This window comes from Coregonus lavaretus (assembly GCF_964263955.1).
Source record: "Coregonus lavaretus genome assembly, chromosome: 30".
In the NCBI taxonomy this organism is placed as follows: Eukaryota; Metazoa; Chordata; class Actinopteri; order Salmoniformes; family Salmonidae; genus Coregonus; species Coregonus lavaretus.
Window position 1 is genome coordinate 23,948,536 of NC_140017.1, and position 21,060 is coordinate 23,969,595.

The following is a 21,060-nucleotide window of genomic DNA, read 5'->3' on the forward strand; positions in this document are numbered from 1 at the left end:
TTTTTCTTAAGGGTAGCTTTAGTGCACCTTAACTTCTTCCAATGTGAAGTAATTGGTAGCTTAGTAAACTATTTTCAGAGTAGCTTCCCCAACACTGCATCTAGACATACTGTATAGGCATTACTATGGCTTACCAAGACCCAAGGCTAACCCATCATCTGGACCTGTTCGTTTTGGTTCACTTTGATAAATAATTTAAAGAGAAATATAAGTGATTCTTGTAACCTCAAGAAAATGTAGACATGGCTGTACATTCAGCTACTTTCAAGGGGATACATGTATTTCACTATGTTAGATTTATGGAATGAATGGTCGCTGTTGTAAGAATGCTGGTCACCCACGTATTGGTGTTGACCTGTTGAGACCAAGCAGGGAAGTATGAATGTAAAACTGTGTTTTGTCTGACAGTTTGTTACAGTCTCAAAAATATTGATTGTACTAATATATATATATATATATATATATATACACACACACACACACACACACACACACACACAGTACCAGTCAAAAGTTTGGACACACCTACTCATTCAAGGGTTTTTCTTTATTTTTTACATTATAGAATAATAGTGAAGACATAACTATGAAATAACACATATGGAATCATGTAGTAACCAAAAAAGTGTTCGAAAATATATTTTGATTTGTTTATTTGAGGTTCTTCAAATAGCCACCCTTTGCCTTGATGACAGCTTTGCACACTCTTGGCATTTTCTCAACCAGCTTCAGCTGGAATGCTTTTCCAAAAGTCTTGAAGGAGTTCCCACATATGCCGAGCACTTGTTGGCTGCTTTTCCTTTACTCTGCCGTCCTACTCATCCCAAACCATCTCAACTGGGTTGAGGTCATGTGATTGTGGAGGCCAGGTCATCTGATGCAGCACTCCATCACTCTCCTTCTTGGTAAAATAGCCCTTACACAGCCTGGAGGTGTGTTGGGTCATTGTCCTGTTGAAAAACAAATGATAGTCCCACTAAACCGAAACCAGATGGGATGGCGTATCGCTGCAGAATGCTGTGGTAGCCATGCTGGTTAAGTGTGCTTTGAACTCTAAATAAAATCACAGACAGTGTCACCAGCAAAGCACCCCCACACCATAACACCTCCTCCTCCATGCTTTACAGTGGGAACTACACATGCGGAGATCATCCGTTCACCCACACCGCGTCTCACAAAGACACAGCAGTTGGAACCATAAATCTCCAATTTGGACTCCAGACCAAATGACACATTTCCATTGTCTAATGTCCATTGCTCATGTTTCTTGGCCCAAGCAGGTCTCTTCTTATTATTGGTGTCCTTTAGTAGTGGTTTCTTTGCAGCAATTCGACCATGAAGGCCTGATTCACACAGTCCCCTCTGAACAGTTGATGTTGAGATGTGTCTGTGACTTGAACTCTGTGAAGCATTTATTTGCGCTGCAATTTCTGAGGCTGGTAACTCTAATGAAGTTATCCTCTGCAGCAGAGGTAACTCTGGGTCTTCCATTCCTGTGGTGGTCCTCATGAGAGCCAGTTTCATCATAGCGATTGATGGTTTTTGCGACTGCACTTGAAGAAACGTTCAAAGTTCTTGAAATGTTCCGTATTGACTGACCTTCATGTCTTAATGTAATTATGGACTGTTGTTTCTCTTTGCTTATTTGAGCTGTTCTTGCCATAATATGGACTTGGTCTTTTACCAAATAGGGCTATCTTCTGTATACCAACCCCCCCCCCCCCCCCCCCCACCTGTTGGTTGGTTGAGAGAATGCCAAGAGTGTGCAAAGATGACATCAAGGCAAAGGGTGGCTATTTGAAGAATCTCAAATATAAAATATATTTTGATTTGTTTAACACTTTTTTGGTTACTACATGATTCCATATGTGTTATTTCATAGTTTTGATGTCTTCACTATTATTATACGATGTAAAAAATACTACAAATAAAGAAAAACCCTTGAATGAGTAGGTGTGTCCAAACTTTTGAATGGTAGTGTATATCAAAATCCTATTAGTGGAAATTTTAATAAAACTATGTTGCTAAACTACACCTGACAGAGTTTGTGCAGTTTGTTTCTCTACTGTATATATATATATATATATATATATATATATATATATACACACATACATACACACACACACACACACACACACACATACAAAATTACGTTAGCAAAATTATGTTAGCATTTATATTTATTTTTTCTGTTAAATATGCATTCCACATGAATCATATAAATTCCTATAATTGTAAACAAATGTATTAGCTATGATCAGAAGCACAAGTGGCACAGTATCCTAGAGGTAAGTTAGTAGGATTCTCCCAGCCAGCGTGAATGGACCAGTCTCACTGTATGCTGCCCTGTTTGGGTGTCTGCGAGGGATCTTCAGTCAGTGAGCTTAATCATTAGTAGAGAAGCATCACTATAGGGCATGTACCACTGTCCCCATCCTTTCCTGGCCGCCTCCCTCTACAACACGAGCCATTGAGAGACAGAGCATTATTATTGTTGTGAAGACACAGCTTGACACAACACAACCAGATGAGACGTCTTGATGAGGAATGATATCAGTAACCGAACAAACCAAAAAACAAAACACACCAAACACAACAGCCGATATACGGCCATGTCGCTCTCGGTGTCATTCATTGAGGAACTTTTTGACGTTGTTGTTGTGGGTGCCATTTCGCTCCATGTGAGCCCTGCTCGGGGGGAAGAAGTCGGCCCGGAGAAGACGATAAAAGTAGATCAGGATCATGGTGTTCATGAGGGTCATGGTAACCAGGAAATAGCCTCCTTTGTCCATCCAGGAATAGTTCTGGACGATGTAATACGTGAGGTAGAACTGTGCGCTGAGGCGGAAGACGACGTAGGTGAAGAGGTTGAGGAACTTGTTGATTTGGTACAGAGAAGACGACTGCTGTGATGCTAGCTTCAACATTAGCCTCAAATGCAGGGTGACACTGTTAACCTCCACAAAGAGAGCCACCACAGCACCGGCCACGTAGAGGTGCGAGTACAGAGAATACAGGAAGCACCAGAGCACCTGAGGAAGGGAAGGACAGAGAGAAAAGGGGTTAATATATACCAATGGCACTCTGCCACCTTACAGCAGTAAGGCGATTGGGATACCGTAATCTTTGCAATAGTAAAACTGGTGGAAAATCTATAACAATTTATATTGAATGTACTGTATGATTAATGGATCCCCAAAAAACAACCAACTAGTGGCCTTTAGGTGTTCCAGTATGGGCCATGTTAGAGAAGATCTGAATATTGGGACATACATGCCCACTGACTGATCAGAGACACAGGGAAGCTCAGCACGATGTGTGCCTCTGATCAGTGGCAAGATGCACTGTGTTCAACGTAACATACATCCCCCCACACAATGGTGGGTGTTGTCTTGGCGGGTAGGAGCGTTGGGCCAGTAACTGAAAGGTTGCTGGATCGAATCCCCGAGCTGACAAGGTAAAAATTTGTCATTCTGCTCCTGTGCAAGGCAGTTAACCCACTGTTCCCCGGGCGCCGAAGACGTGGATGTCGATTAAGGCAGCCCTCTTCACCTCTCTGATTCAGAGGGGTAGGGTTAAATGCAGAAGACACATTTCAGTTGAATGCATTCAGTTGGACAACTGACTAGGTATCCCCCTTTCCCTTGCAGTCAGGGACACATGAGCATTAATTTAGATTAAAGAATAGGCCCTTTCTGTAGCACCTTTGAAATTCCACCACTGACACAAAATCCCACAAGGAGGAGTGTGATATCTCTTAGCACCATACAATATTACAATTCCTTCACAGCTCACATTGTTTCACTTCAAGTGAAGTTCATTGAAACAAAGCGTGAGCGCAGCGATCAGTCTGGTTTCACAAGGCCATAAAACAAAACCAGTGAATTAAAATACTGCGTATCTAACCTTCAGACACAATCTACCAGTAGCTGCTGTAACAATTTACCCACGGCCTCTTTTTTATTTTATCTTACCAGGTAGCAGGTACAGACTGAGGTCAGTTATCTTACCAGGAAATGATGAATTAAGAACTCCCAGGATCCTCTTGCGTGTCCAGTTAGGATGATGTCACCTGCATCTTGCACGAAGTATCCTGTCAAAGGAGAGTAAAGATCAATGCCTCAGTCTCTCAAGGCCTTTTGGAGTGTTGTAAATCAAATTGTATTAATCACATAAACAGGTGTAGACTAACAGTGAAATGCTTACTTACGGGCCCTTCCCAACAATTCAGAGAAAGAAAATAGAGAAACAATAGAAAAGTAAAATGTGTAATAATAAATACACAATGAGTAACGATAACTTGGCTATATACACGGGGTACCAGTACCGAGTCGACGTGCAGATATATTCCAATGTTTAATCAGCTTCTTGATATGCCACACCCGTCAGGTGTGCATACCAACGTTCCAATGTGCATACCAACATACCCATTTGAATGCATGCCCAATACATTGCTTCATTCCAAATTCTATGCTAGTGTGAATATTGGAACAGAGCCTGAGATTCTATTTCTATGGATTACTTATCGGAGGTCCAAACAATGGATGGAGGCCATCTAAAGGGTTGATAATTGTGGTACCATAAACAAATGGTCAGGACTTCCCTGTCCTAAGTACATCAGTGGAGAGAAAAATATTGGACTGTACTGGCATAGTCCATCCTAGTTAACGTTTGTGTTACACTTAAAAGGCAAACACAGGGAAAATCGCTTTAGATTGGATTTCAAAATGAGTTGTGTGAACGTCTATATATGGCTAACTGTCTCATGGGAACGGAAGGTTTGTGTTTGTCAGGCTGGCTCTCCTCAGACCTCCATCCTCAGTTACACACGCATGCGAGACACACGGAATAATAACATCCAACAGTAGTCACATCTTGTCATCACATCTTTCAGCAGCGCTCTTGACTGCTGGATCTTTGTGGGATTTGTTTTGGTGCACCTAGCGATCCGAGGGTGTGGCTCATCCCCTATTTGAGCCCCGTGAGATGGGAGGATCTGCATTGTTCATTCTCTCAATCTGGTTGCCACTGAAAGGTGGGAGAGTATCTAGTTTCCCAGGATATACCAGCTTTTACTAGGAAAAAGGGATGGAGGGGGAAAGTACAGTGTGTTCTGTGTGAGCACGTGCTCAGAATTCACTCCATGCCTTTTAACTTTATTTTATTTGATCAAGCCAGACTGAAGCCTTTATAACAAAGTTCAACATTGGAGTGAGTGAGTATCAAAGTAGCATGTTTACAGATTCCCCACGATGAACCCTACTCTCCAATGCCAGTGGTGGTCAATGTTCATAGTTAAATAAAGGTAAACTGGGAATTAATTAACGCTTTCACACACAGCTCTTTTAGCAGCCATCTTAAAGGGGTAGTGACTGACCTGATGAGATGCAGATGAGCATGTAGGCTGGGGCCGTGTAGAAGGAGTGAATGTTGGTTGCCATTTCAGGCCAAATGATCACACTGGAGAGGAGAGGGATACATGATTATGGACAGTTAGGTCTGAGTTCCTCTCATTCAGACACACATGGCTCACTTCTGTAGCATACGGTTTCCCAAACTCGGTACTGGGTGCAAAAAACAAAAACGTGCACCCAGAGGAGGCCCCAAGACAGAGTTTGGGAAACCCTGCTAGAATAGCCTGACTAAGCAGACACTTAGCATCACTAACTGGTAACAGATTCTCCTGCTTCTTTACGAGATGATACGTGCCTTAACAAGGTCTATAGCAAAGTCTATGGTAAGACAGTACATTCCCTTGTTAATGAGTAACCTGGTGCTTTCTAGCAGGTCAGGGTGAACACGTGTATGGCAATAATCAGTGAGCTACATGAACAACTGCTTGTCCAAGCAGCTTGTTGAATAAAACTGCTTTCACTTTCTTATGAAACAACTGTTGATACATCTATTACTAGCCTATATTGTATAGCCTGCCAATGTATGTATGTATGTATGCATGTATGTGTTGTAGTCAGCTATACAAATAGCATAGGTATATATAAACAAAAATGTGTGTAACAATGAAATCATTTATGGCTCTGATCTGACCCTAAATGGAGGATCGATTTGTAGTCCTTCAGGAGTCCCCACTTCACATAACAGCTTTTAGAACAGTCTAGCCAGCAGGTTTTTCCAGTTCACCTACTTGCTCTCTTTGAAATAGGCTATTTCACCACTCTAATGATTGGATCGTTTAATATATATATATATATATATATATACACACACACACACACACATACTCTAATATATACACATACATAATCTAATATATATATATATATACACACACATACATAGTTGAAGTCGGAAGTTTACATACACTTAGGTTGGAGTCATTAAAACTTGTTTTTCAACCACTCCACACATTTCTTGTAAAACGAGTCCGATGTCGACATAACCTGAAAGGCCGCTCAGCAAGGAAGAAGCCACTGCTCCAAAACCGCCATAAAAAAGCCAGACTACAGTTTGCAACTGCACATGGGGACAAAGATCTTACTTTTTGGAGAAATGTCCTCTGGTCAGATGAAACAAAAATAGAACTGTTTGGCCATAATGACCATTGTTATGTTTGGAGGAAGAAGGGGGTAGCTTGCAAGCCGAAGAACACCATCCCAACTATGAAGCACGGGGGTGGCAGCATCATGCTGTGGGGGTGCTTTGCTGCAGGAGGGACTGGTGCACTTCACAAAATAGATGGCATCATGAGGAAGGAAAATTATGTGGATATATTGAAGCAACATCTCAAGACATCAGTCAGGAAGATAAAGCTTGGTCGCAAATGGGTCTTCCAAATGGACAATGACCCCAAGCATACTTCCAAAGTTGTGGCAAAATGGCTTAAGGACAACAAAGTCAAGGTATTGGAGTTCCTATCACAAAGCCCGGACCTCAATCCTATAGAACATTTGGGGCAGAACTGAAAAAGCGTGTGCGAGCAAGGAGGCCTACAAACCTGACTCAGTTACACCAGCGCTGTCAGGAGGAATGGGCCCAACTAATTGTGGGAAGCTTGCGGAAGGCTACCGGAAACGTTTGACCCAAGTTAAACAATTTAAAGGCAATGCTACCAAATACTAATTGAGTGTATGTAAACTTCTGACCCACTGGGAATGTGATGAAAGAAGTAAAAGCTGAAATAAATAATTCTCTCTACTATTATTCTGACATTTCACATTCTTAAAATAAAAGTGGTGATCCTAACTGACCTAAAACAGGGAATTTTTACTTGGATTAAATGTCAGTAATTGTGAAAAACTGAGTTTAAATGTATTTGGCTAAGGTGTATGTAAACTTCTGACTTCAACTGTGATATATATATATATATATATATATATATTTTTTTTTTTTTCATTTGTCAAATGGTGTGTGACAATAAAGGTAGGCTAACTGACTTGAGTGGATTCTCAAGAATAGCCTACTTTTCTTACGTCAAAACAGATGTGCTTTCTAAACTGCTACAATCTGAATCTGATTCAGGCACCATCGTTGCTGACTCAATATATGGCTAATTTGCAATAACTTCTGGCACATATTGATAGTTATTAACTACAAATGGGAACATTTACTGCCCTAATCAGCAATTCTAAACTACAAGCATGAAATTAACACAATCTTGCTGCCTATGCAGTATTGCCAAAGAATTGTATAACTAAACCAAGATAGACCACCACCCGTAATTTCAAATGCGAACAAATGAGTCAGTGGGCAGAACACGCAAGGAGGTGGGCAGAGCCAAGCACGAGCTAGCAAGATCCTATTGGCACGTTCTAGCATACATTTGCATATTTCCAGTAGGGAACGGCTACTCTGTGAAGTGCACAATAACTCCATTCAGATTTGCACTCCTAAACAGCCCATTTAAAAAAAGACTTTGGCAAAGGGTAAAGTCTAGAAAACTTAGTCCACTCTGTTCGTAACAGATTCTAGTTTTGGGAACAGAAAACTGTATTGAGATCAAATGTTTAGTCGATGACTAAATTTGCACGATGTCGGCCAAAATCCATCTCATTCCATCTTCTCCCACTGCCGGCCACAGGGCTTCCTATCACTACCATATTTGGTAGTGAGTGGAAACACCAAGTCGATGCTTCACATTTATGCATCTGGTGAAATATCTGTCTCATTGTTCTATCTGTGGTATTGCAGAGCTCAACAAGTATTTATTTCCTGAGGAGGCCATTGTGTAGGCAGTACTGTGGCATTTCCCTCCCCATTTGAGAATGCCTTAGTCTCCCCACCCCTTCCCTGGTCTGAACATCCCTCTCCTCATCTCCCCTGCCAGTGACTGTTACTGCTCTGCTCCACACACCCTTAAATAACAGAACATCATGTGGATCCACTATGAATGAACAATGGTGTCCCAGTGCAGAGAGTGACTCACCAGGTCACAGCCCAAGTCCCTGTCAGGAGGGAGTGGACCATAGAGACCGAGAGGTTCCTCCACTTCCAGGAGCGGAAGTCATCCACCTTCACCACTTTGGGCACAGGCAGGTTCTGTAGTAGTCGGTGGGCCACCCGGAACATCAGAGCGCACACCAACACAGACAGTCCAGGGTGCCGCTGCAACACAGGAAGCAAGCCCTCCATCTTATTCTCCTCCCCCTCTCTCTTTTTTACCCTCTTCCTTGTTTTTAGTCTGGTTGAAGTCAACTGCTCCTCTCCACGGCTCTTCTCACGCCTCCACAGTCCGTTGGCGAGTATGTGTGAGGGGAGTGTTCTCCTCAGGACAGTCACAGCTCCAGGGGTTTCTAGATATGGTATTTTCCCCTCGTGCTCCTTTCAGAACTACTCACAGAGAATAGGCACAGCTTTTCTCACGTTTCCCACTTCCTGGGCTCAGAGAGGGAGGCTAGCTAGGGCTCCCTTAAACAGCTCATTCCAATTCCACAGATTTTTTTCCCCCCTCTCGTAGTGTGTTACCAGTCTGCTTGTGTCTGGCTGTGACTAGAGAGAAAGGCAGTGCTAGAGAGGGAGTGGTGTGGGTGGTGGCCTGCTTCCAGAAAACCAGAGAATCAAGGAGGGGCCACTTTCATTTTACTTAACAAAACAAACAAGAAGGTTGAACTATATGACAGGGCTAAAAACATTATCAGAGTTTAGATTGTTAACTTTGTCACTTAATTGTTACTATGAAACGATATTCTTTGTTTCTATGGAAAATGATCACCGTCACAGAGCAGGCTGTATAAAATGTGAATTTATGAGGTATGATACAAAGAAGGAATTTGTCAACTTCAACTGAATTTGGTGGTAGCCACAGAGAGCACATATCTGAAACAAATAATTTCTCACTAAAATGTAAATACAAATCCAGCAACTAATTTGTTTAGCCTAATTTGTGGGCAGAACTGAAAAAGCGTGTGCGAGCAAGGAGGCCTACAAACCTGACCAGCTCTGTCAGGAGGAATGGGCCAAAATTCACCCAACTTATTGTGGGAAGCTTGTGGAAGGCTACCTGAAACATTTGACCCAAGTTAAACAATTTAAAGGCAATGCTACCAAATACTAATTGAGTGTATGTAAACTTCTGACCCACTGGGAATGTGATGAAAGATATAAAAGCTTAAATAAATAATTCTTGCTACTATTATTCTGACATTTCACATTCTTAAAATAAAGTGGTGATCCTAACTGACCTAAGACAGGGAATTTTTACTAGGATTAAGATGTCAGGAATTGTGAAAAACTGAGTTTAAATGTATTTGGCTAAGGTGTATGTAAACTTCCGACTTCAACTCTATATAGGGGCGGACCCCAGCCGTGACACAGGTGTACACAGGAGTAAATCTGTATATCCTCACCTCAGATGTATCCCTCCGCCGCGGAGTGATATCAATACATTGAAGTGATCCAATATAGTGAACCATAAACTGTGCTGCTCCATAAACCACTGTCTTGTTCTCCCCCCACCACTTTTTCCATAAGCAGAGCACACACACTCCCCACAGCTGGCCTCTCTGGCCCAGTGGGGGAAGGGAAAGGGAAGTGAGGGGAAAGGGAAGTGAGGAGGAGGGGGGAGCAGTGGCAACATCTCAGGGCCTGCACACTCATCCAAAGCACCACTACCTGAGGTGTATTCATTAGTGCATACCGAAGCAAAATGTTTTACAGCAGGGAAACTTTTGCAATGATAACCAGCATTTGTTATTGGACAAGTTTAGGTTAGTCCCTCCTTCTTTTAGCCCATTTGGTTCCTAGTGAACCCATGCCTTGTACAAACACTTGTGTCAATTACAAACCCCCCACATACAGTACAAAGCAAATACTGAGAAGTGGTTATATTCAATAGTTCAATGTCTCTCGACATGCCTTCAAACAACTGAGTGACTTTCCCTTCCATTTTATGAAGGCTATATGTAATTAGGGATTTGGAGGAATGCATAAAAGTTACTTTTGAAGATGCATATGTATGATGTTGTTGCAGATCATGTGTAATGTGGGGGATTTGACAGATAACAAATAGTTCAAGGGTATGGGCACTCTCGCCTGAAACATACTTACAAATCTTGATCCATAGAATTTGGACTAAAGTACACCGCACCCACTCTCGTCCTCCTTTCACACAATAACCTTCACAAGGTGAAGGGGGACCTCCTGAATGGTACAAAAGGCCAAGATTGTATGCACAAGGTAGGCCTACTTGGAAGCCCCACCCTTAATTACAATTGCACACACCTGCTGCTAACAGGGCAACAGGGGTGCATTAATAGCAAACTTTATATGGGCAAATAAAATAAAACCCATAGAATAAAAAGGAAAGTTGTACATCTTCCTAAATCTGAGGGTGGTTTTAACCTTCCAGACTTGGAATTGTATCAACTCGCTACCCAAGGCTTTTACTTGTGGCATTTAGTTAAATGCATTAAAGAGGAACAATGGGTACATATTGAAGAGACGCATGCTCATCCCCAGAAATTTTTCATGTATCTATTTTCAAAGGATAAAGCTAAGAACATTAACAACTTCATAGTTAAGAACACTATTACAATATGGAAGAAAATAACATGTATTCTACAAGAACCAATATCACTCCCTAAAAACACAACCCTTGGATAGCTTTTCAGAATTCACCGATAAATTGGTCTGCATGGAAAACTAAAGGCATAGAAACAGTAAATTACTTGGTAATATGAAATACATGTATTTCCATGACAGAATTAAAAATCAATTTTGGAATGACCAAAATAGATATTTAAAAATAGGTGCAATTTAAAAAAGTTTCATATCAAGAACTTTCGATTTGAAATCGTTTGGACATCAGAGCAATCTGAGGGAATCCTATTTGAGTCAGATAAGGATAATCATATGATAGGTCAAATACACAAAACCTTTCAGAGAGCCTATCCAACAGACAATCTCTTGGAAAAAATAACTATTGGAACCAATACTGATATTGGCACAAGATGGAAGGAATGTTGGAACATGACTAACGAAATTACAGTTTTAAAAAATGTACGCTTAATCCAGCATAAACTAATGTATAGAATTGATTACACAAGAGACAAAATTCACAAATTCTACAGCACAACGGCAGAGTCATTCCTTAAATGTAAAACTAACAATTATTTAAAATACTTAAAATCTGGAACTCAACCAATTTTCCATAGTTAACACAATGGAAAGGTCAAATGCTTTATTATCTAAATGTTGAAAGCGAATGGGCCAAGTTGCGGAAAGTGATGCTGGTGCTGGAGATGGGGGTGTGAGCAGGTGGGTCTGGGTGGGGTGATGTTGTGGATGTTTGTGTGCATCTGTATCTTGTCGTTTGTATGTGTATGTTTTGTAAAAAAAAAAAAATTATATATATATATATATATATATATATATATATATATATAGTGTGGGGAAAAAAAGTATTTAGTCAGCCACCAATTGTGCAAGTTCTCCCACTTAAAAAGATGAGCGAGGCCTGTAATTTTCATCATAGGTACACGTCAACTATGACAGACAAAATGAGAAAAAAATATCCAGAAAATCACATTGTAGGATTTTTTATGAATTTATTTGCAAATTATGGTGGAAAATAAGTATTTGGTCAATAACAAAAGTTTCTCAATACTTTGTTATATACCCTTTGTTGGCAATCACACAGGTCAAACGTTTTCTGTAAGTCTTCACAAGGTTTTCACACACTGTTGCTGGTATTTTGGCCCATTCCTCCATGCAGATCTCCTCTAGAGCAGTGATGTTTTGGGGCTGTCGCTGGGCAACACGGACTTTCAACTCCCTCCAAAGATTTTCTACGGGGTTGAGATCTGGAGACTGGCTAGGCCACTCCAGGACCTTGAAATGCTTCTTACGAAGCCACTCCTTCGTTGCCCGGGCGGTGTGTTTGGGATCATTGTCATGCTGAAAGACCCAGCCACGTTTCATCTTCAATGCCCTTGCTGATGGAAGGAGGTTTTCACTAAAAATCTCACGATACATGGCCCCATTCATTCTTTCCTTTACACGGATCAGTCGTCCTGGTCCCTTTGCAGAAAAACAGCCCCAAAGCATGATGTTTCCACCCCCATGCTTTACAGTAGGTATGGTGTTCTTTGGATGCAACTCAGCATTCTTTGTCCTCCAAACACGAAGAGTTGAGTTTTTACCAAAAAGTTCTATTTTGGTTTCATCTGACCATATGCCATTCTCCCAATCCTCTTCTGGATCATCCAAATGCACTCTAGCAAACTTCAGACGGGCCTGGACATGTACTGGCTTAAGCAGGGGGACACGTCTGGCACTGCAGGATTTGAGTCCCTGGCGGCGTAGTATGTTACTGATGGTAGGCTTTGTTACTTTGGTCCCAGCTCTCTGCAGGTCATTCACTAGGTCCCCCCGTGTGGTTCTGGGATTTTTGCTCACCATTCTTGTGATCATTTTGACCCCACGGGGTGAGATCTTGCGTGGAGCCCCAGATCGAGGGAGATTATCAGTGGTCTTGTATGTCTTCCATTTCCTAATAATTGCTCCCACAGTTGATTTCTTCAAACCAAGCTGCTTACCTATTGCAGATTCAGTTTTCCCAGCCTGGTGCAGGTCTACAATTTTGTTTCTGGTGTCCTTTGACAGCTCTTTGGTCTTGGCCATAGTGGAGTTTGGAGTGTGACTGTTTGAGGTTGTGGACAGTTGTCTTTTATACTGATAACAAGTTCAAACAGGTGCCATTAATACAGGTAACGAGTGGAGGACAGAGGAGCCTCTTAAAGAAGAACTTACAGGTCTGTGAGAGCCAGAAATCTTGCTTGTTTGTAGGTGACCAAATACTTATTTTCCACCATAATCTGCAAATAAATTCATAAAAAATCCTACAATGTGAATTTCTGGAATTTATTTTCTCATTTTGTCTGTCATAGTTGAGGTGTACCTATGATGAAAATTACAGGCCTCTCTCATCTTTTTAAGTGGGAGAACTTGCACAATTGGTGGCTGACTAAATACTTTTTTTTCCCACTGTATATATATATATATATTCTGATCCACTCGTAAAATTGAAAACCAATGAGAAATTGAAAAAATTTGAAACCAATTTTCTATTATTCAATTTAAATAAGTGTATTAGATCATTACATTGATAAGCGTTACACGGACCCAGGTGACAGCAAACCCTCAAGTGAGGCACAGAGTTTGAAGGGGAAGTTGTTGCATTATGAAGAGGAAGCAGTTGAACATGGATACATTCGGAAAATAACCACTTGGGGGCACTTCATGCTTACGTCTACAGGAATATTTTTTTCAACTCACTTTTAGAGCTTTTAGGCTTAGAGGAATCCTTTTGACAGGTATAAATAACTTAGTGTTTTTTATACTTTATTTTCTTCAAAAAGAGGGCATGTAATACAACAGTGCAGTTATGTTTTTGTTCATTCTGTTTGATCAAGGTCTACTGTGTGTGTGTGTGTGTGTGTCTGTGATGAGGCAACCCCACACCTGTCCTCAGTCAACTTCATGCACGAGGGGCTGCTTTGTGGTTGTTGCACAACATGTGTCCATTGGACCAGACACACTAACTAAATGCACACGTTCATGCAGAAACTTTACTTTGAATCACAGGGCGGATTCGATTGTACTGAGCTGCGGGGCACCGGGCATAGGCCCATCACGTCATCGGGCGAAAGCAGGAAGGGAGACGGGCCCTTCTCCAATCCAACAGTAGGCCTAATCTGCGCCTCTCGGTCATTTTGTCAACAATGCAAAATAAATGTTTGAATTTTCTAGCAAGTTTACATTGGGAAGGCATATAAAGTGTTTTTATCAAAAGCAATCAATTTTGCATGGGAAAAAGATTACTACACGTGCTTAATTATGTCACTTTTGTTTTGAGCCGACTTCGCCGTGGGTTTTGAATGGGGCACCTGGCTCACGCCCGGGAGGCAGCCCGGTTTGGCGGTTCCAAATCGCATGCAATGAACTTTCAGACGATGCATAACACACCTACACGGGATTAATCAAACCTCCTCATAGTTAATACAGGCTCCAATGACGTAGCGCAGGGGTGGAAAGATGACGGAAGTGGATGAACAGTTCGAATCAAGCAACGTGTCGAGCAAAGTTGGTGAAGACTAATGTTCTGAATGGACAACAGTAGTATCGAAAACTGGAACAAAATGGAAATTTTCTAAAATTGGAGTGGGGATTCTTGTATGAATGATAATTAATTGCTTCTTGTTGGGATGCGTTTGTTGAGTAAGGATTCATATGTGGGAGACCCCTTTGAGGTGTTGAAAAAGGTGAAGTATGCGCTGGGAAAAGTGGAGTCTGTCAGAGTGACCAGGAGTGGTCTTTGTATTTCTGAGCCTCTAAAGAATCTGGACAACATACGTTTTGTGTTTTGAACTTCGGAGTAGAGCACCAGGGGTGACGACGGATGTTCAGGTTGAATCCCTGAAGAGAATGTCTGGTGTGGTTCGTGCCCGGCGTCTGAACCGCTGGGTGAATGGAGAAAAAGAAGAAAGTATGTCAGTCCTGTTGTTTTTTGATGAAGAGCAAATACCTACGCGTGTGAAGCTTGGTTATGTAAGAGCTTTCGTCCCCAAACCATTGCAGTGTAAGAATTGTAAAGGATTTGGCCATGTTTCAAGTGTGTGCAGACGGAAAGAGTATATTGAAGAACAATGTGTAGAAGGACGACAGTGTTGTAATTGTGGTGGGGATCATGATCCCGAGTTCCTGGAGTGCCCTGTAAGGGTGAAGGAGATTGAGGTGGCAAAAGTTTGAGCGGTCAATCAAATCTCCTATGCAGAGGTGATTAAAATAATTGAGAAAACAAGTGATGCTAGTGAAGATATGGTAGTGGACGCACCACAGCCTGTAGTAAATGTTTGCTGCCAGGGAAAATATACTCGGTGTTAAAAAGGTGGATTTTGTGGCGTTCATTGCAACAGTTATAAACTGTGCGGCACAAGTCTCAAAGAAATCTAAGAAACTGGACATTATTGTGGCTGCGGCAGAAAAGTTTTTGAGATTTAAGGATTTTACATCTGAAGACTGGCGCCGGAAGACCCGCCCTCCCAGAATCCCCTTGAGCCTGTGTAGGAGTCAGATCTGATATCCTGTTTCCATCCTGCACAGTAGGTGGAGGAATGCACATTAAATTGGGAATGGATGGATGGAAATGGCCAAGTGATGGAAAATCTGATAGAAATTAAGGATCTGGTGTATTCCCTGTTCACCCATGACTGCATGGCCAGGCACGACTCCAACACCATCATTAAGTTTGCCGACGACGCAACAGTGGTAGGCCTGATCATCGACAACGATGAGACAGCCTATAGGGAGGAGGTCAGAGACCTGGCTGTGTGGTGCCAGGATAACAACATCTCCCTCAACGTGATCAAGACAAAGGAGATGATTGTGGACTACAGGAAAAAGAGGACAGAGCACACCACCATTCTCATCGACGGGGCTGTAGTGGAGCAGGTTGAGAGCTTCAAGTTCCTTGGTGTCCACATCACCAACAAACTATCATGGTCCAAACACACCAAGACAGTTGTGAAGAGGGCACGACAAAGCCTATTCCCCCTCAGGAGACTGAAAAGATTTGACATGGGTCCTCAGATCCTCAAAAAGTTATACAGCTGCACCATCGAGAGTATCCTGACTGTGGCAACTGCTCGGCCTCCGACCACAAGGCACTACAGAGGGTAGTGCGTACGGCCCAGTACATCACTGGGGCCAAGCTTCCTGCCATCCAGGACCTCTATACCAGGCGGTGTCAGAGGAAGGCCCTCAAAATTGTCAAAGACTCCAGCCACCCTGGTCATAGACTGTTCTCTCTGCTACCGCATGACAACCGGTACCGGAGCGCCAAATCTAGGTCCAAAAGGCTTCTTAACAGCTTCTACCCCCAAGCCATAAGACTCCAGAACAGCTAATGAAATGGCTACCCGGACTATTCGCAGGTGATGGCTCGGGTGGATATGAGAGTGGATGTGGATAGTATTAATTACTGGGTGAGAACAGCTTTAGTAGGGGCAGTTACTGAGGCTATACCTAAGAGTTCAGGGAGGAGGAGGAGGAAAGCAGTCCCATGGAGGACGGAGGAGTGTGGGGCAATGGTGAGGAGTAGGAACAGGGCATTTAGAGTACTGAAAAGGATGCATAACTTCCAACATCTGATTCAGGATAAGCAGGCCCAGGCCCTGGTGAGGAGAACTATCTGTCAGGCAAAGAGGTCATGTTGGCCTCGGTTCTGTGACACCATTGGAAGGGCGACACCTGTGGGAGAAGTGTGGGGGATGATTAAGAGGATGAGTGGGGTCAGAAGGGAGTGGGACTATCCAGTGTTGACGAGTGGGGAGGATGTGGCAGCAACAGATGAGGAGAAGGCAGAGATGATGGCCAAAGCGTTTGTCCAAGTGCATAGCTCGGCAAATTTGTCAGAGGAGGGGCAGAGGGGGAGAGAGAGAATGAGAGAAGAGCACCCTGGAGTGCAGGATAGGAGGGAGGATGTAAATGATGCGTTGAATGCACCATTTACCATGGCAGAAATGAAAAGGGCAAAAGGTAAGGCTGGGTTAACTTCACCTGGGAAAGATGAGGTGTGCCATGTTATGTTGTCCCATCTTAGTGATGAGGCACTGGATAAGGTATTGGTGTTGTACATCAGACTGTGGGAGGAGGGGAAACTACTAGGCAGCTGGAAGGAGGCAGTAGTGGTACCAATCCGGAAGCCAGGGAAGGACCCAACGAGGCCAACAAGCTATCGGAAAATGTATGTAAGATTATGGAACGTATGATTACGGAGAGGCTAACTTACTTCCTGGAGAGCAGGGGGCTAGTATCGCCACATCAGAGTGGGTTAAGGAAGAGCAGGGGAACTATGGACCCAGTCAGGAAGGCTCAGGTGAACAAGGAGACTGTTGTAGCTGTCTTTTTGGATGTGGAGAAGGCTTATGATATGATGTGGAAGGAGGGGTTGTTAATCAAGCTTGATATTATGGGGGTAGGAGGAAGAATGTACAACTGTATAAAGGATTTCCTGTTTGGAAGGTCTATCCAGGTGAGGGTGAGGAAGTCTCTATCAGGCAGCTACCTGGTGGATAACAGTATACCGCAGGGGAGCGTGATTAGTCCTCTGTTGTTCTCAATCATGATCAATGATGTTTACACTCAGGTACAGCCGGATATAGGGAGGTCGTTATTTGCAGATGATGGGGCCTTATGGAAGAGGGGAAGAAATGTGCCATACATAGTCAGGAAGGTACAGGAAGCAATTGATGAGGTAGAGTGGTGGGCATTAATCTGGGGATTCAGGTTCTCTGTAGAGAAAACTCAGACAGTGTTGTTTACCAGGAGGAAGGTGGGAGGTGAGGTATGCTTGAAGTTATATGGGAGACACTTGGAGAGGGTGGGGGCCTTCAGGTTCTTTGGGGTATATTTTGACACTAGACTGACCTGGGCAGAACACATTGAGAGAGTTTTGGGAAAGTGTGAGAAGGTGCTAAATGTGATTCGCTGTCTGACAGGGAAGGAGTGGGGGGCTGGGCATTCCTCATTGAGGACCATGTATGTTGCATTGATTTGACCTGTAATAGACTATGGCAGTATAGCGCATGGTTCAGCAGCCTGGACCTCATTAGAAAGGCTAGATGTCATACAGGGGCAAGGACTCAGAATATGTTGTGGGCCGTTTCGTACCTCCCCAGTGGCTGCACTACAGGTGGAGATGGGGGATATGCCATTGCAGATTTGGAGACAGGAGCTGGCAATGAATTATTGGGTCAACCTACAGGGACATGGGGTGTCTCATCCTGTGAAAATGATTTTACAGGCATGATGGGAACATGAGCGAGGACAGAACACAAGCTTTGGGTGGGTGGGTAATAGCCAGGCGAAGGAGATGGGACTATATGGAAGGGAGTTTAGTCAAATGGTAGATGTTCCTGTAAATCCACCATGGCTACTCCCACCTCCAGTAGTTGATCTAGAAGTGTTGGAGAGACTACAGAAAGATAGGGAGGGTGTTGATCCATCTGATTTGTTTAATAGACGTCTGGATATTGTGTATCAGGATTTTGTGGCCATTTACACAGACGGTTCAAAAGATCCAAGGACAGGACGTACTGAGTCAGCATTTGTAGTGCAGGAATGTGAGGTGGCAGTCACACCCTGATCTGTTTCACCTGTCTTGTGCTTGTCTGTTCAAGCCTACCTGCATGTTTTTCCAGTACTCCTGTTTCTCCCTAGCACCTGTTTTTATAGTTTTCCGGTTTTGACCAATCTGCCCTGACCCTGAGCCTGCCTGCCGTTCTGTATCTGTCTGACACTGCCCCAGATTACTGACCTCTGCCTGCCCTGACCCTGAGCCTGCCTGCCATTCGGTACCTTACAGACTCTGCCCTGGATTACCGACCTCTGCCTGCCCTTGACTTGTCGTCTGCCTGCCCACTGTTTTGTTAATAAACTTCTGTGATTCGAACTGTCTGCATCTGGGTCTTATCCTGAGTTCTGATAGTACGAACTGGCCATGACTAACCCAGCAGACTCGGACCAGCTCCGCAACACCATCTCTTTCCAAGGAGCCACCATTGGGAGGCACGAGGCATTACTTCGAGGTCTTATGGTCTTATGTCATGACCGTGCCTTGAATACATTGCTGGAGCAATTCCGCGGATTATCTGTTAGGCAGCCAGCCATGACAGTAACCTCCCAGCCCCTCAGTAACCCCGCTGTCAGCAGCGCGTCTCTCCAGGCCACCCCGGCTTAACGAGAACCCTGCTTACCTCCTCCGGGAACGCTTTGCTGGAGAGTCAGGAACCTGTCGGCGTTTCTCTCCCAGTGTTCCTTCATCTGCAGCCCTCGTCCTTCCCCTCGGACCACTCAAAGATAGCGTACCCCGGAAGTTACTCCAGCTTCGTCAAGACTCCCGCAGTGTGGAGGACTATGCGGTTGATTTCCGCACGTTGGCTGCCGAGAGTGCCTGGAACCCAAAACCCTGTTCGATACACTCCTTCATTGATTATTGGAGGAGGTTAAAGATGAGCTCACAGCCCGGGAGCTGCCTCCGGATCTCGACTCGCTCATTGCCTTGACCATCCGGATTGATGGGCGGCTACGGGAACGTAGGAGGGAGAGGAGGTATGATTCCGGTCCCACTTGCTCGCCCAAGGATCCCACCTCGCCTCCGAGGAATCCCGGAAGTCCCTGGCATCTACGTTCCAGAGAGAATCCGAGGTTACCCGAGTTCCCCCGAGAGTCTCCGAGGTCTGCCGACTCGCCTCTTCCGGAGCCAATGCAACTCGGCAGAGCTATGCTGTCTCCAACCGAATGTTTACGCAGACATAACACCAAGAGTTGTCTGTATTGCGGGATTACCGGTCATTACGTGTCTACCTGTCCATTAAAATACCAGGCTCATCAGTAGGTACGAGTACTCTGGTGGACCATACAGAGAATTTTCCTTCTCCCCTTACTCGCACCCCTCTCCATGACATCCTGCTGTGGGAGCGACCAGTCGAAATCTCTCCGGGTTCTCATTGACTTTGGGGCCGATGAGAGTTTCATGGATGCTACCCTGATGTTAGAGCTGGGCATCCCCACTCAGCCCCTCTCCATTCCCATGGACGTTCGAGCACTGGATGGGCGCTCTATAGGCAGAGTCACCCACAATACCACTCCTATCAACCTGCAAGTGTCAGGGAACCACAGTGAGTCAATGCAGTTCATGCTCATCAAGTCTCCTCAGGTTCCTGTGGTATTGGGGATTTCTTGGCTCTAGCGACACAATCCCCTTATCATCTGGACTGCTGGTGCAATCATGGGCTGGAGGCCGTTCTGCTACGGCCATTGCCTGAAGTCGGCGCAGCCTGCCCTGGGACATCTTCCTGTTGGCTCCGAAGACGCCTCGGACCTCTCCGCTGTTCCCGAGGAGTACCAGGACCTCCGGGAGGTTTTCAGCAAGGCACGGGCCACTTCGCTTCCTCTGCATCGACCCTATGACTCCAAGATCGACCTTCTCCCGGGTACTACACCACCTCAAGGACGGCTGTATTCACTGTCGGGTCCGGAGACCAAGGCTATGGAGACGTACATCGAGGACTCCCTGGCAGCAGGGTGTATCCGTCCCTCTGCCTCCCCCACCAGTGCAGGGTTCTTCTTTGTGGAGAAGATGGACAAAACCCTGTGCCCGTGCATTGACTACCGGGGCCTCAATGACATCACGGTTAAGAACTGCTACGCGCTACCACTCATCGCCTTGGCTTTCGAGCCACTACGAGGCCACTATTTTCTCTAAGTTGGACCTGCGGAACGCCTACCATCTGGTGCAGATACGGGAAGGTGACGAGTGGAAGACAGCCTTCAACACTGCTAGTGCACACTACGAATACCTGGTGATGCCATTCGGTCTGACCAATGCTCCTGCTGTGTTCCAGGCCCTGGTTAACAACGTTCTCCGCGACATGTTGAACTGGTTCGTGTTTGTCTACCTCGACAACATCCTAGTCTTTTCCCGCTCAGCTCAAGAACATGTTGTCCACGTCCGACAGGTCCGTGGGGAAAGGTCCTGGACCTTAAGCACCGCTTCACCACAGCTCCCATATTAATCGATCCGGACCCGTCCCATCAGTTCGT

At 44.3% G+C, this 21,060-nt stretch overlaps 1 protein-coding gene across 1 annotated transcript; it reads right to left on the bottom strand.

Moving 5' to 3' along the window:
• Positions 1–2,165: 2,165 nt before the first annotated feature.
• Positions 2,166–8,948, bottom strand: LOC311105410 (TLC domain-containing protein 1-like). Its single transcript, XM_084147561.1, has 4 exons — positions 8,384–8,948; positions 5,381–5,463; positions 4,014–4,096; positions 2,166–3,035 (listed from the first exon to the last, which is right to left on the bottom strand). Exons 1-4 carry the CDS (start codon positions 8,587–8,589, stop codon positions 2,631–2,633), a joined length of 777 nt encoding a protein of 258 aa, XP_084003687.1. The 5' UTR covers positions 8,590–8,948; the 3' UTR covers positions 2,166–2,630.
• Positions 8,949–21,060: the final 12,112 nt, after the last annotated feature.

Excerpts from the sequence above, each read along its gene's own strand:
- LOC311105410 (XM_084147561.1), bottom strand. The coding sequence starts at position 8,589 with ATGGAGGGCTTGCTTCCTGTGTTGCAGCGGCACCCTGGACTGTCTGTG. Across the intron at positions 5,464-8,383 it reads GGGACTTGGGCTGTGACCTG|TGTGATCATTTGGCCTGAAA; the intron begins GTGAGTCACTCT and ends TCTCCTCTCCAG. Across the intron at positions 3,036-4,013 it reads TCTTAATTCATCATTTCCTG|GTGCTCTGGTGCTTCCTGTA; the intron begins GTAAGATAACTG and ends TCCCTTCCTCAG.